Source organism: Cicer arietinum, chromosome 4 (genome assembly GCF_000331145.2).
Source record: "Cicer arietinum cultivar CDC Frontier isolate Library 1 chromosome 4, Cicar.CDCFrontier_v2.0, whole genome shotgun sequence".
NCBI classification, from domain to species: Eukaryota; Viridiplantae; Streptophyta; class Magnoliopsida; order Fabales; family Fabaceae; genus Cicer; species Cicer arietinum.
The window spans coordinates 7,961,455-7,977,078 of NC_021163.2; the positions used below are offsets into that span (position 1 = coordinate 7,961,455).

At 34.3% G+C, this 15,624-nt stretch overlaps 1 protein-coding gene across 1 annotated transcript; it reads right to left on the bottom strand.

Annotated features, from left to right (window-relative positions):
* Positions 1-618: 618 nt before the first annotated feature.
* Positions 619-12,416, bottom strand: LOC101507697 (serine/threonine-protein phosphatase BSL1). Its single transcript, XM_004495949.4, has 21 exons — positions 11,775-12,416; positions 11,621-11,681; positions 11,400-11,478; positions 11,198-11,277; positions 11,006-11,100; positions 10,037-10,136; positions 9,866-9,935; positions 9,518-9,619; positions 7,080-7,161; positions 6,789-6,956; positions 4,975-5,137; positions 4,672-4,873; positions 4,428-4,595; positions 4,069-4,307; positions 2,942-3,026; positions 2,748-2,846; positions 2,477-2,676; positions 2,319-2,394; positions 1,419-1,554; positions 1,204-1,343; positions 619-1,062 (listed from the first exon to the last, which is right to left on the bottom strand). The coding sequence occupies exons 1-21, from the start codon at positions 11,974-11,976 to the stop codon at positions 979-981; spliced, it is 2,631 nt and encodes an 876-aa protein (XP_004496006.1). The 5' UTR covers positions 11,977-12,416; the 3' UTR covers positions 619-978.
* Between the last annotated feature and the right edge of the window lie 3,208 nt (positions 12,417-15,624).

Consider the following 15,624-nt stretch of genomic DNA (forward strand, 5'->3'; position numbering starts at 1 on the left):
TTGTAGAAGTATGATCATATGTGTGACACTTATAATTTTGAAACGCATAATATGTTCTTAATGGCACATTTGAAGTGTGCATTCTAGTTTCTTTTTAATAAATGACATATAGAGTTGTAAGTGCGGCAGAAAAAAAAAATATTATGCACAATTTGTTTAGTGAGTACAAGAGAGAAGTAAATGTATTTTGAAAACTAGAGAAAGTGTAAATGTCATTTAAGAGAACCTAATATGAGAAAAATGTAATTTAAATTAAAGGTTTACATAAACAAGTTAAAATCCTTAAAGACTAATTTTGTTTTCAAAAAAATGTTTTTTTAACAAATAATCCAATATAAGAGAGTCTAAGAATGTGTCTATTTGGATGCCTCTACTTCCACACCTAACGGTTCCGCTAATCATTCCTCCATCTTGTGTCAGTCCTGAATCTTCTCCTCCTTTGTTACCTCTAGTTTCACAGCTTATGAAGAGAAATGTAGTTAGCTCACCCAGCTATATCCAAGATCAAGTGGTCAATCTATTGAAAGCAATACCTTTTTATTTTTCTATGAGGCAGGAATACTACATTTGAAACCTAGGAATTACTACTCTCATCTCATCATCATGAAACGATCCAAATGTTGCAAAAATTTATTTGAAGGGAAAAATTATACATTTCTTTTATGATACAATGTACATACTAATCAACAGTATCCCCTCACTAAAAGTCATCCCTATATGGAGGGGTACAAGATGCCAACATCTCTTCTACTTTATCCATGTCCCATTCCCTTATAAACCACAAAATATTCACCCATTCGCTAATAGGCTTAAAGAAAACCAACCACTCAGGCTTCTTGCAAACTAATTGACAATTTGATTATCTGCAACTATAAAAAAATCCAGTACAAAATATGTATTCTGCAACAATCACAGATATTAGAACAACATTTGGTGGGGGATTGATGAGAAATACCCCGAGGGTTGTATTTCATCATGTCATATATACGCTAGGGAGCCACGATCAAGGTCAGGCTGTGGTCGACCTCGAGTAGGAGTTGGTGGCCTCTGAATATTAAGCTCCTATAATAAGAACAAACAAAATATAAGCTCCTATAATACGAACAAACAAAATATAAGCTCCCATACATTTCGCCACTCAGCAAATGCATTGGTTCCAGTTATTGTTAAACCCTGTACAGAAAGAAAGACAAAAAAGCTTACCTGCATCCATGTCTCGTCCATGACCCTCTCAGGAGACGACTCTGGTGACTGAAGGGGAGGTGGTATGGGATGAATTAATTTTGGAACCACAACCAAACCCCTGCCAACCACCAGTATAGCTCCCGCATTGTTTGCAGTTCCTAAATAACACACCCAAAATAAGATTGAAATGCTACCACATGCAAAAGAGAATAATTATGAGAAATCATGCTTACCACAATAATTAGTTGCAGAAAAAAGTGTGATTAGTTGTCCCTGGGCAAATCGCTCAAAACCATCCATGACACACTCATGGGCTCTTATGATGAGCTGTAATTTATTTTTCTTACAGAACTCTGTAACACGGTCAGGCTGCATAAAATAAGAAAATTAATAGGTCAAATTTGCATCTAAATGCATGAACTTTAAGGCATGTGTGGCTATTGAGTAATAATCCATTCTACAAAGACAAAAGATATGAACTTTGAATTGTATTCAGAATCTCAGAAACAACTATTGATATTTTGCATGTTAAATTGTGTCTTAATTGTACTTCTAAACTTCTATGCCGTAACTCTTTTTGATCTTGCAGAGGCACCAAAAAATTTAAATAGATTTTTTTGGTTTTTGGATTATTTAAAGAAGAATTTTAATTTATTATATCATGACAGAAAACCATGAGTAGGTATGAAGGGGAGGACGAGAAGGATTAGTAAAACTTTTCAAATAACTAAAAGCATAAATGAAATTCCGAAAATAATCAACAAAACAGAAAGCTAGACAGCCTTCTTAATTAGCTCAGACCTTTGGGAAAAAAAATTAAATTAATATTTCCCACAGGGAATCAATTATGTCCGAATATTGTGGTCAGATTTCTTTCCTCAGGAGAAACAGGTTTTACTTTTATTATTTTCAATGTATATAAATTTAGGTGAGGGGTTAACAGAATGTTCTTCCAACAATGAAATATAAGATAAAATCATCAGCCAGGACCTTAACTTTCTTGTAATAGTCTATAATCTAAGCTGTGAGCATTAGAGTACATTTTCATTTATCATAATGTATGGGAAGCAGGATTAGAAGATTGACTAATACCACGAAAGGCTCGATTTTACAGTGAAAGATATCATACTTACCCCAAAAGTGACGAGCCCGGGCCCTCTAGCATTTGGTCTCAAGCCCTCTACACTATCATTTTCTGTGGGATCAGACCTTCAAATGTATAGATATACTATAAGCCAAATGGGATGCAAACATAACAAAGCCAAAATGAAAAAAGAAGAAAGGAGGATACCATAACAGGTCCATTAAAATAATAGATCCTGCATCCATTGTTATTGGTCTTTCAATCTTCTCTATCTGCTCTACTGAATTGATAGATCTTCCAATGCCACCATGCATACAGATGATTTTCTTTTCAATAAGAGCAGCTAGTGGAAGATGGTTAAAAAGTTGATTGAATCTTGTCCACGCCCATATTCCATCATTTTCCCCCTACAAGCACATAGTTAGTTGCAAAGTTGAACTTAAAAACTGAATCAATACAAGTATGTTTCTGTCTGTACCATTCGTTCAATGCACTCTATGCGAAAACCAAACAGTGCATTTATGTCAGCCGCTTCATGGTTTCCACGTATCAAGTGAACATTGTCAGGATATTCAATCTGCACAATCACAAGAACACAAAGGTCGATTATAAAGACAGTGAAGACCAAATACAATAATACCTGACAACTTGTTATAGCTAAAAGTAGCCTGCCTTAAGAGCAAGTAGCAAAGTAATGGTTTCCAGGCTGTGCTGTCCTCGATCAACATAATCTCCTAAAAACAGGTAGTCAATATACCTGAAACATCAAATAATTTAGCTAATTACAAAATGACCATGTTAAGTAGCACAGCAGGAGCATTGTGCCTTCAACAAATTCACACTTAAACATTAACTAGAAGAAATGTGTTATTTACACAGCATACTGAATCATACCAATGCTGTGTTTGGATTGGCTTATTAACAGCTTATTTGAACTTACCTAATGACATAAGCACGTGTTAAAGTGCAGCTTATGACAATAGTAGGTTGTGACATGTCCATAAGTTGTTTTAATTTTATTTCAATAAGCTCTCGAGGATAGCTTGTAAAAATAGCTTATAGCTTATAAGATAACAATTTATCCACATTTTCTCTTTTGATTATAAAAATAGATTATACATAAGTGCTTATTCAATCAACAGTTAAATAAGTTGTTTATCCAAATGCACCTCAAGTGACGAATTAAACACATTGCACATATTAACTTCACAACATCATCCTGCATTTTTTACTTCAAATCATAACAAATTGCGAGAAAACATCTAGACACAGTTTTGGAATGGAAATATTTTTCCACAAGGTGTAGAGTTCAAATGCAACAACCATTCAGAAGAAGTGCAAATTGAAACCCAATATACATCTCAAAGCCAAGGAATATTTTTAGAGCCAATCAAATAGTGTTTAACTGTATCCAAAGAATGAAGCCGCATTATTAAGTGCACAACAACATCCGTCATGGCCTCAAGTGTATCCAATATCCGTTGACGCTTCAAGTGTATCAAAATTCTAAACTAAAAACTTCTTGTAGTATCTAACATGTACCAACAAATACTCAAAAAGAATCTGGTGAGTTGCTTGCCAAGGAATTGTTAATTGCAAAAAAGTTGGATGGTAGACATTTTACAATATGCTAGTCTAAGACTAGAATGTTGGAACTCAACTCTAATGGCTGCAAAGGAATAAAAATCCACGATTACATAGTATGACAGAAATAGAGAAGAACTGATTAATATTATTAGCATCAGCTATTTTGGCACAAGGTATGTTAATCTACCCATGTATAAATGTAACAAACTTACGTGATGTCTCCTGCTGTTGAAGGAAATCCATATTCATCAAATAGCCGCATCAAATCACCAAACTGACCATGAAGATCACCAAATACTTTGACAGGAGCTTTCAGTTGAAGAACAGTCGGTTCATGCATAAATATTTGCTCAGCAGCATAGCAAAGCTCACCCACTTCATAAGGATCCAAGAAGAACCGCCTATTTGCAGGTGCTTTCCAGTTGCGAGGTTTGAGCAAATTTGAAATTATCTGGCGAGAAGACAGTGACAATAAGTGATTATCTAATGTACCGATATGATAATTTAATGGGTACACGTGTTAAGCTCCAACAATATAAAGGAAGCAGAATGTGCATCAGATAATGCTTGCCTTTTTATGTAAACCCTGAGGGGATTTCTGCCTGGTGAACTTTTTTGTAGTATATGGAAAATCATTATTTATGGGATTCATGCGCCTGCTTTCATTTTCAAATTGATCCAGTGACAATTGTCTGACCATTCCACCTAGGTTACCAACAGCCTCTTTAGCAACTACAACCTGTAATAAAATGTATATTAATTTGAATCCCTGACAGAAATTTTATCAGTTATAAGCAAGGACTCCAAACACATACAGCTCTAGGGTGAAGGCGAACATCTCCCTCGGTGTCACTTCCATCTGAAACTGTGTCTGCAGCATGTGAGTTGTAATCTGACACAGATGTTTCATCAGTAGGATTACTTGATATAGCTTGCACAGATTGCCAGACAGCACTAGCTGCCTCAGCTTCAGCAGCTGATGCCTCCCTCAGTTTTTCCAGGGAATGTTTGTCCAAGCTGGTAAAAACAACCCATATCATGTTGTCATAAAATAAAAAAATAAAAAATAAATAAAAAAAGTGGTGAGCTTCTAAAGAAAGAAGCAACAAATGACATACCCAGAGCCACCAGATGACGGAATTTCTGGTCCACCATCCATACTCGGTGTATTAACATTATAATTTAAGTTAGGCATATTATGTTTAGGACTTGAAGCTCTCTCACTACTGTCGAACTGCAATGGTGAATTTTCAGCCACTAAGAAATCACCCAGTAGTATATCTGCACAAGATAACACAGTTTCATCAACAACAAACTAGAAATATCAATGAACACCAGTCTAAGAGCACTGAAAATATAAAATTATCAAGACACATCCAGTAAAAAAAATTAGAGAATTTAAAAACCTATTATTTCCTTCAATAGGCATTTTAGTTCCTTCTAGCTAACAGTTAGAATAAAACACATTCTTCTAAGTGCATCATATCAATAGTTCTCATGACCTAAATCCATTCTCTATGGTGCGTCTCCTCAACAGCTGTCTCCCACTTTTTTTACTCACCTTCCATATCATGTCCATTCCAGGAAACAAGCATATTGGACTTTCATCCCATTGACACTACACTCCAATGGATCTAAATGTCAAACTCCTACTAGGTTAGGGGGAGCCACTAAAAAGATCCTGGCAGACTCAAATGTCTTGCTACAAACTCTACGATCTTACAATAACCAAAATTGACTTTTTTCGCTGCAACTGTGGTAAGCTAGTTCGTATAATCTCGGTGTGGTAGTTATTTACATGTGGTGGTTCACATTCTTAGGTATATCAAGAATACACTCGGGAAAGGGTTACTTTATCAGAACGAAGGCAATGCTGAAATTGCTTGTCATGATCACCGTAGTCAGATAGATGATCAACTTTAAGATATCCTATCTTCATTGGAGGAAACTCAATCTCATGGAGAAGCAAGAAGCAAATCATCGTTGCTGGTCTAATGCAAAGGGGCAGAGTATCATGCAATGGCAGCAACATGGTAATTTATGCGGCTAAAAAAAGCTTGGTGCATCTGGCACATATGCTCCAACTTGAGGAGGGGTGTTAGAATAGAACACATTCTTCACTTGTGTATATTGTATCTACATTTCACAAGTGCATTATGCATAGGAAATAGTGTATGTAATCAGTGTATTCGTACTATGTTCATGCATTAATAAACATCAGTGTGTTAAAACGCACAATTTCTAAAACCCTAATTGCATCATCACACTATGCATAAGTGAGAATCAACCAGCTTAAGGCATTACAATGCATGCCAAAATAAATGTTATTAATGCATTACAATAGAGAGACAGAAAAAAATACAGTATAACACCACTTTTAGGAAAATGTCAGATTGTCAAAGAAAGCCAACAAAGGCTTGGATGAGCAAATATTGTTACGCTGTTACATTTTCAAAAGGGAACCAAATAAATCTTCAGCGTGACATGTGATAACCTATTTAGTGACGACTCAGCATCAGAGATATAATAGGCAAACAATTTTTATTGCTATGATGTGGAAATCAAATAGATGTATGATTGGACATGGATAAGAAAATGAACTAGACACATCTGCCTCATTTTAAGTAAAACAAAGGACATAATTTGACGTGTGGATCCGGCTTATTATGGCCAGGAGGGTACACAGAACTAGAGCCCCATGCAGCTGCCAATAACCCAATTGATGCCATTGGATATAATAAAAAGTACGAAATTGGTACATTTGATAAGACAGACTGACTGACGGCATTTATCTCACATAATTCATAAAAAAAAGTCACTTTATTCCTGTCAACTTAGCTGCCTTTCTAATATGTTGCATTTGATTTTTCACATCAAAATAAACCCTTATTTCTACAATTACAACTTCATCGCTCATAATGCAGGTACTTACCTCCTCTAAGACCACCATAGATATAGACTTGAACACCAACAGCTGCTGCTGCATGGCGACAACGACGCATAAGCTCTAAAGAAGAGTCATAATCATGACCTTTGTTTGGTCGTGAGGAGGACACAATGCCGTTTCTATCCAACCAAACCCCGGCAGCAGTGTCCAATACTGTCAAAACAAGAAAATAATCAAATATATAATAGTCACACACACGCAGAGGAATGGATAAGACGGCATGGCAAGAAACACATACAATAAAAAATTTGGTAATAGAATAGAAACACAAGTTACCTGCAACGGATGCTTCCCCTTCCACAGCGCGTCCACCCCTAAGAACTCCTCCTGTAACATGTAATCGTGCACCAACAAAAACCTGATAGAATGAATGCCATATTCAATCAAAAAATAATCTTAGAAGATATTAGAAATAGCTAGAACTAGAAGACATCTCATAATATCATGATTGTAGCTTAAAAAAGAAGTATCTATGATCTCTTTAGAATAGTTTCTTTAGTACTTATTTTCATGATTTGTTTCCTTACTTAATTAGGAATGTGAATCATCTATTAGCATGAATTAAGTTTGTGCCTAATCTTTTGTATCACGCCTTTCAATTCAATGGATATAATTCTAGTCTGGAATATTCTCTCTTTTCCCCCTCTACCGAAATCCCTATAATTTCAACAAAAATGAATGAGTAAATTAGTCAAGATCAATTCTCATCATTATAAAAGTAAAACTCTCACACCAATTTCCAACAACTAGAAGATATCCAGAACTTGTTGAGGGAAATAGCATATAAGAAACATAGAAATCCATTAAATACTTTTAGAATTTCACACAGCTAAATTGAACAATCAACTGCTTAAGAGAGAAACAGTATAAGAAATAGTGTAGGAGCAATAGACATGGTAATATTTTTTACAACAGTATTTCTTTCCAAAATCCAAATTTATGTCGGCCCTTACAATCTCTCTACTCTCTCATTTAATGTTTATAACCACAATTAGCCTGCTACATGAAAGTGGGATAAATGCCTTAAAACTATTATTTTGGACGGTTGCATCAATGTTGTCAAACTTGAGAGTCAATTCAAAATCGCGGAGTTTTTGTAGACTCGATTCTTTACGAGTCTATCAGATCTAACTTTTAAAATACTATAAATTGCTTGATATTACCATAATTGTAATGATTGTTCAACTTTCCAATTCCATAAGTGTGATGGTAAAAGTCTAATTCATACATGAATAACCAAAGCATAAGTTCTTAAGACGAAAACATTTCAAGCGAGATGCAGATACCTATAAGTATTCAAAAAATTACACATTATCAAAAATATTAGATGGAGGAGGGTAGGGATAGGGAGAGCATCTAGTGCGGCAACACAAGGATAAGACTGTGCAGTGCAGTGGTGCTTCAGAAGTGAACTGGAATACTGGATAGCCAGACAATTGGTGTTTGGCAGAGGTCGCCGAACGATTACCAGAAATGAGTGAACAACAGAGTGGGTCTTCAATGGTAGGAAGGGAACCAATATTGTCAAGATTGAGATCCTACCTAGGATCTCAGAAGGGAGATTGCAAGATTATAAAATGTAGGAACATGAAGTAAGATCCTACCAAAATGAAAAAATTATGCTAACATATATTAAATTAACCCTTCTCATTTAAAAATATTTGACTTAAAACAACAAGAAAATTATTGATTTCATAAAAAGTTATTTAAATTTTTTTATTATGGCTAAGGAATATTTGAAATTAAATCACCATTCTTTACTTTATCTATTATTGGGCCTCCATGGATCGCACTCAGCCCAAACCAATTTGAAGCAAAATAGTAAAAGGATAATTCAAAGAAAAAACTACAAACGGGCCCTTTCAGTTTCAGAACTAGGGCTCGCCGACAGCATGATACGATTGAGACCGATGATAAAAACAAGAGAGAGAGAGAGAAAGAAGAATGGAGACAGTGTGACGGCGAAATAGACCTGCTGTAGCAGTACAATGTATCTGGAGTGATACCAATCTGACCACACTGCAGAAGGCAATTGGAGAAGGAAGGAGCACAGGGATGTGGATGCTTCGCTGCAGCAGCCTTGCAGCATTTATGGGGGATTGGATTTCACAACCTTACCCAGAAAGGGCCTTTTTGGGGGTTGCAATAGATCTCACAATCTCATGTATCTAAAATGTGATTTTGCATGCGATCCAACTTCATATGACAGGGAAGCATCGAGAGGTAACAAAAATGAGAAGACTTATGGTGAAAGTTGAAAAGCAGCCATATCGTGTGTTTTTGGGCCTGAATTTTCCTTTTTATTGAACTGCTGACTCAAGTTCAGCGGAGTTCTCTTAAAGACAAGTTTGTATGCTATTCAGCTCAATTTTCGCACCTAGAAATGAAAACCTGAACGAGCTTGCAGCGTGGTGTGTGTCCGAAAGATAGCTTTAAGTGGGTTATTATCTTAATAAAAGTGAGACCCCACAGTGAAACTTGATGTTTTTAACCATTAGGTGGAAATAAAATCAACTCTTACAGTTGGCATCTGTGATTTTATTTACAAAAGTGAGAGAAATTTAATCTTGACATCTATGTCATGCATGAATGAGCATTCAAAAATAGAGAATCAAATCATGTCGCTTTTTTAAGTAATAATTAAAAGAGAGATACAGAATCCTAGGGATGAAAAAAATCATATAATAAATTTACTGTTGAAATCTCCCACTTACAGATGCATGTTGATACCTAGGTGAAGGGGAAACTCCAGGTGCAAGGGTCCATTCCCACTGGCCATTCCTATGCATGAGCAGTCCATAGGCGTCTGCTAGTGGCTGCAGAGTATAAATACAACAGTTGCAGTTACATTTAAGCAAATAGGCCTCAAACACAAGATTCATAACAATATCACATCACAAAGTATTCTTTTCTGCTTCGATAAAATTACTTATTACTCAGCACATTACAATTTAATTACACAAGTTGGGTGTTATGATCCCAAGCATGAAAGAATATCAAGTCGTGTTTTCTAAAAGCAACAGAATACAATCATCTAATGGAAAGAGTATGATAAGACATACAGCTCCAGAAGAGTCTCTTCCACCACAGAGTAAAAACATTCCATCTGAGCGGGCACTAGCAGTTGCATACCTATAAATTGAGGTAGAATAATGTAAAATTGTAATATACTTATATAATTGAAAACTGAAGACCGCTAAGGATTCGCTTGCCAAAAGGTTAGAGAGACTTACATTCTAGCAGAAGGCCTATCACCATCTGGGTTCAGCTTCTGCCACGCATAAGGCTTTTGAGCCGTATCCAAAGTCCAGGCATCAGATACAACTCGTTTCCCTATCAAATGGTTAAAAAAGCAAAACTATTTGTCATATCTCACAAGACAAACAACTTAATGTTTCTTCACAATAGTATACTAAGACACGCATTTTATAACCATACAGACAACACACATATGTAGCATATGACTACACAAAGAAAACAACTTAGAGAAAGTCCACTATCAATTTAATAGTATTTATTTAAAAATATAAATAACTAGTATTAATATGAGATGGCGGTATTATGTAATAGCACTGAAGTAAAAAAAGTCATACTACAACAACCAAATTGTTAAAGGAATGTGTTATGACTATTCTATAGTTATCCCCCAACTTTTAATCTATTGAAGTATGACAAACTGGACCAAAAGGAAATTGTATTTGTGGCTATCAGAAGTCAAGTTTATCATTCATGTATCAGTTAGCCATTTTGCCTACTCACCAATAATTATTCCATAAGAGCGAGCGAGCCTTGGCTCAATGGTAAGTTTCTGCCTTTTGACCTAGAGGTCGCGGGTTCAAATCTTGAAACAGCCTCTCGCTTGGCAGGGGTAAGAATGCATATGTATACTCTCCTGAAACCCTGCCTCGCTGGAGCCTCGTGAAGTGGGTCGTCATTAATTATTGCTCCATCTAGAAAGTATGCCATATATATCTTGTCTTTAGTCTTTAGAACAACTTGCGGCGTGTTCATATACGCAATTTGAGAATGGGCATTGGGCAGAAATGTCTTGAACCATACGTTTGGAATTTAACAATTTATTGCGTGCAGTTAATCATATGTTTGGGGTGTCTATTACGAAACCTAGCATGCATTTAATCATCCAACGCGGTTTCATGAATAAAAATGCAGAAAAAGACAACTAGGTCCAGAATTCAACTCACCATCATTTCCGCTGACAGTAACAAGATATCTCTGAGCAACCAAGTCCATTACATGGCCATAGCGAGGCCCCGGTCCTTGCCCTTGTACAACGACTCTACAATTAAATTAATTGTAATATTGACTAATGCCACAGTTTGTTAAAAATTCTATAGTAAGAAAAAGAAAGCTAGTTCCATTACAACCAAACTCACCTGTGCCATTTGTATTTATCATTGGTCAAGTCAAGCACATAGAGATCATCGGTTGAATGTCCGGCAGGACCTATCCCACCCTAGCCAAGCAGAACCAATTAAACAGATATGTCAAGTCTAAACACCTTATCAAAAAAAAAAAAAACAGCAAGGCCAAACAAGTAATAAGAAATCTCAATAAAATGCATCCCACAATAATCACCTGAAAAACAACCATGGTGCCAACCGTGGCTGCGGCATGAGCAGCCCGAGGAGAGGGTGGGTCTCCGGCAGGCTTAATCCTGAACATCATAACAACAAAAAACAGTTACTTGAGTAGCAATTCAATTCAATTCAATCAATCTAGTTTTCACAAAAAGCAATGAAGCATATATGAACTGAATTTGAAAGATTAAAAAATTAAAAATTCCAGAGTCAACCAACCTAGTCCATTTTTTTGTTTGAAGATCATAAGAATGAACGGAATTCGTAACTCCAGCTAATCCTACAAAGTTAACAAAAAATATGAATCAATTTTCAAAAAATAACAACTAAAAAAAAACAGGCGAAGAAAAAGAGAGAGATATTAGATTAATACGAATGCCAGGAGCTGAAGAAGATCCTCCTTCAATGGCAGTAGCGCCGCCGAATAGAATCAAACGCGGACCATGCGACTTAGTGGCAGCTACGGCGGTTAGAGTATGTCCACAGCGAGGACCAGGAGCGTCTTCATCGGTATCCCAAAAACTTTCAATGGCTCTATAAGTTGGAGCAGGGTGTAGCCACGGCTTGGAACCCATCGATAATTGAAGTGAAAGAATGAACCCTAAAGGAAGAGGTTTCAGCAATGGTGGTGGGCCCGGAATAGCTCCGGACCCGTTATATATTGTATTGTATAATATAACTGTAACGGCTTTTCTTTTTTGGTTTATAATACGATGATAAAGATAGATCAGAAGTAGATGATTATTTTGATGTTAAATTATTTAGAATTGGAAGGGAGTAAGGAGTAAGCAGTAAAGAGAAGAGGTTTTTTTATTGGTGCTGTAATTTGATTGTTGAGGATGGAGAAAGAATTGAAAGTAACAGAGAAAGCACTGACATCAATCTAATTTATTTGTGTAATTGAAGAAGTGGAAGTGGGAAGGGAAAAAGAGGGGAGAGGAGGGAGGGACCCTAGTTTTGCTTTAGTTTAGCCACCACATTAAAGATGGCCCGCGCTAGTCAAACCGCGGTTACAGCTTGTCATTACAAAAATATGGCTAATGGCTAATAATGCCTGCTGGCTACTCAAACCAATGTCAAAGAGTTCAAAAAGGATTACGTAACTAAATAAATATCTGCTATACTTTAGTGTTTTATTAAATAATTAAAAATATGATCGACATTGAATTAGTTACAAGTTTAATGTTATGTTAGATCTTGGTTATATAATTAGAATAACTAATTTGTAATTAACTCTTAACTAAACTAACTAATTTATAAATAATTATATCTTTAATAGTGATATTAAATAATTCAATGTTAGATATAGTTCACAAATTTTTAAAATATTGTAATATTTCTATTTTTTTCTTTCAATATTCAAATTAATCTTTTTTTTAAATTAATCCAACATAAAATATAGGTATTTTTTTTACTACAGTAATTTTTTGTGTGTTGTAAAATAACTAATAAATATTATTATAACATACACATAGATATTTAGACTAGCAATATCAATATTTACTAGTTAAGTTATGATTTAAGTAGAAAGTTGGAGATTCTATTTACAAGATATTAGAAAAACTTTTTCTTTTTAATGTTTAAAAAAAATATGTGTTTTTTTAATAATAAAAATATTGTGGTATTGTATCATTCCCTTAATTGTATTTATTTCTCTGGTAAATGAAATAGTAGGGGAGCATCTCAAATTTACAAAACGATCTCGCCATTACAAATCAAATAGTTACTATTTGAATTTTGTAAGTTTTATATGTGTGTGTGTGCCTTCTCATTTATGCACACATCCTCTTTACCGATAATATTGCCGTTTTCGTTTTGTCCAACTTTTACCTTTAAATCGTTTGAAAAGGACTCCACCTCGTATATATCTTTCTCATCTTGACCAAGTATTAAGTGTAAGGTTTACGGTTCGTTAATTAACATATGACATACAGCTACGTCCTTGTGCTTGCTTAACTTTTAATAATATCAACTTTTATAAATAAAAAATACGGGAAAACAAAAAAAAGGGAACATGTAATCATAAGCAAGCTAGTTTGTTTTACCGGACTAACCGGATACTCATTTGATTCACGTGTATTTCTAATTTATTGTCCGAAAATAACCGAGACAGATTTTTTTATTTTTTTTACTCAAACTGAGACAATATCTAAATGCTAGCTTAGTATGATTGTTGTTTACCGATTAGAATACGTACTAATATTTATATTCTGAAAAAACTGTGGCATTTTGTAGTATTTTTGTGTAATTTTTTACTTAAAAATATATTTTGCAGTTATAACAAATTTTAAAAAATATTATAGATCTGAAAAATCATAATTATTAAATTAAAATACACTTAAATTTTATTCTTATAATTTAAGTTATATGAGAAATGATTGTTTTTTCATCTCTAAGTATGAAAGTAGGTCAATTTTGTGGTGTAACAAGCAATTTCAATGTTGATTGACCATAGTTTGAAATAATGACTTTCAAGAAAATTACTTAAGAATCGACACAACTCTCAAGTTACTCGATTAAATATGGTGGCTGTTCCTTTAAAGAAATGTTAATAATTAATTATTAATTTTGTTAAAGGGGTGAGGTGAACTTGTGATCTTTTTGTCACTCAACTCCACCAAACCATCTTATGACTCTTTGGTGTCTCTCATATTAATATTAACTTTTAAGGTCATGTTAATATGTGCTTTTAGGACACTTGTTAAATATTATAAATGTATAAATTTTGTATTAAATAAACAATGTTTGGTCTTTCAAATAGTTAAATACACAAACTTCAAGATAAAATTTATATATTTGAATCATTAACACGTGTCATTGGGATACATGTCCGCATTTTCCTACTCCAATCGTTGACTATGTCATTGATTTCATAAGTGTTTTGAACTGTCCCAAACTCATTTCAGTCTCTCGCGCTGACCTAACCCCATGTCATAATCCACAAATGATAACTAGAGTTTTTTTACCTTCAACGACTAAACCTAGTTGTAACAGCCCCAAGGTTGTTACCCTCGTCAAATTTGCCCACATCGAAGACCATTAAATATATTTGCCCCCCTCCATTTGGAACCCGGGTCTATATAAGCAGTGTCTCATGCACGACACTGATAAATGTACAATTCTCTTCATATTACCTCTCACTCCCCTTAAATCAGTACTTACTGGAGTGTCAAAGTATTTGTTAGTACCACCTCGTTAACTGGTTCAAAGTTTCTAATCAATCCACGAAGAAAACCATCCTCCTCAGTTTAAATCGGGTCAATAATTTTTTCTTAAAATCTCTCGATCTCTCATACTTTACACGAGGATAATTTTAGGGTGGCTTGACTTGTTGTCAAGTACAGTGCTTTTGTGGATCATAAGTTTCACTCAAAATCATTTTTACTACATACTATTCTCAAATTTGTGTTGGTTTGAGATTGAGATTTGAATCTTCTTATGTTTAAATCAAATATGAGATAATCATATTCATCATATCACCATTAAAAAGCATTGGATTCCACTTATATTTTTTTTAAGTTGTAAATCTTGATGCATTTTATCGTAGGATAATGAATGTGACCCCTTCATGTATATTTCAAACATGAAGGGATCCAAATATGTTGATGTCATGGTTATTTTCTTGTGCGAAGATGTTATATCTTTGATATTGTAAATTATTTTTGTATAGAAAAAATAAGTTTAATTCAAATGTTAAAACAAAAAATAATATATTTTGAGATCAAATCTATTGACTGAGAAAGACAAAAATATGTTAATGATACACTGATACACATAAACATTTAAAAAGATGTTAAAAAATAACAAAATAAATTCTAACAATAAAATTAACTTATTCCACATATGATCAACAATTAAGAATAATGTAAGATACACAATAATTTTTAATCTCATTTACATTCAAAAAATAATATAATTGATCATATTTACTCATATCGCGTATGAAAGTAGGATACATGCCAAAGTATATCACATTTTATAGTGTCTTGAATTTTGATACAAATTGGTGGTGTGAAGGAAAATTAAGAGAGGGATTGATAAAAGAATAGAGCTTGAGAGAAATTTAGGGGGAAAAAAGATAGAATAACATAGTTACTAGTTTTTAATAATAATAAATAATAATTTAAGAGATATAATAAGAAAATAAAATTCATAATCACTTAAAAATATCAAACACATACACACACATATATATATATATATATAATATATATATATATATA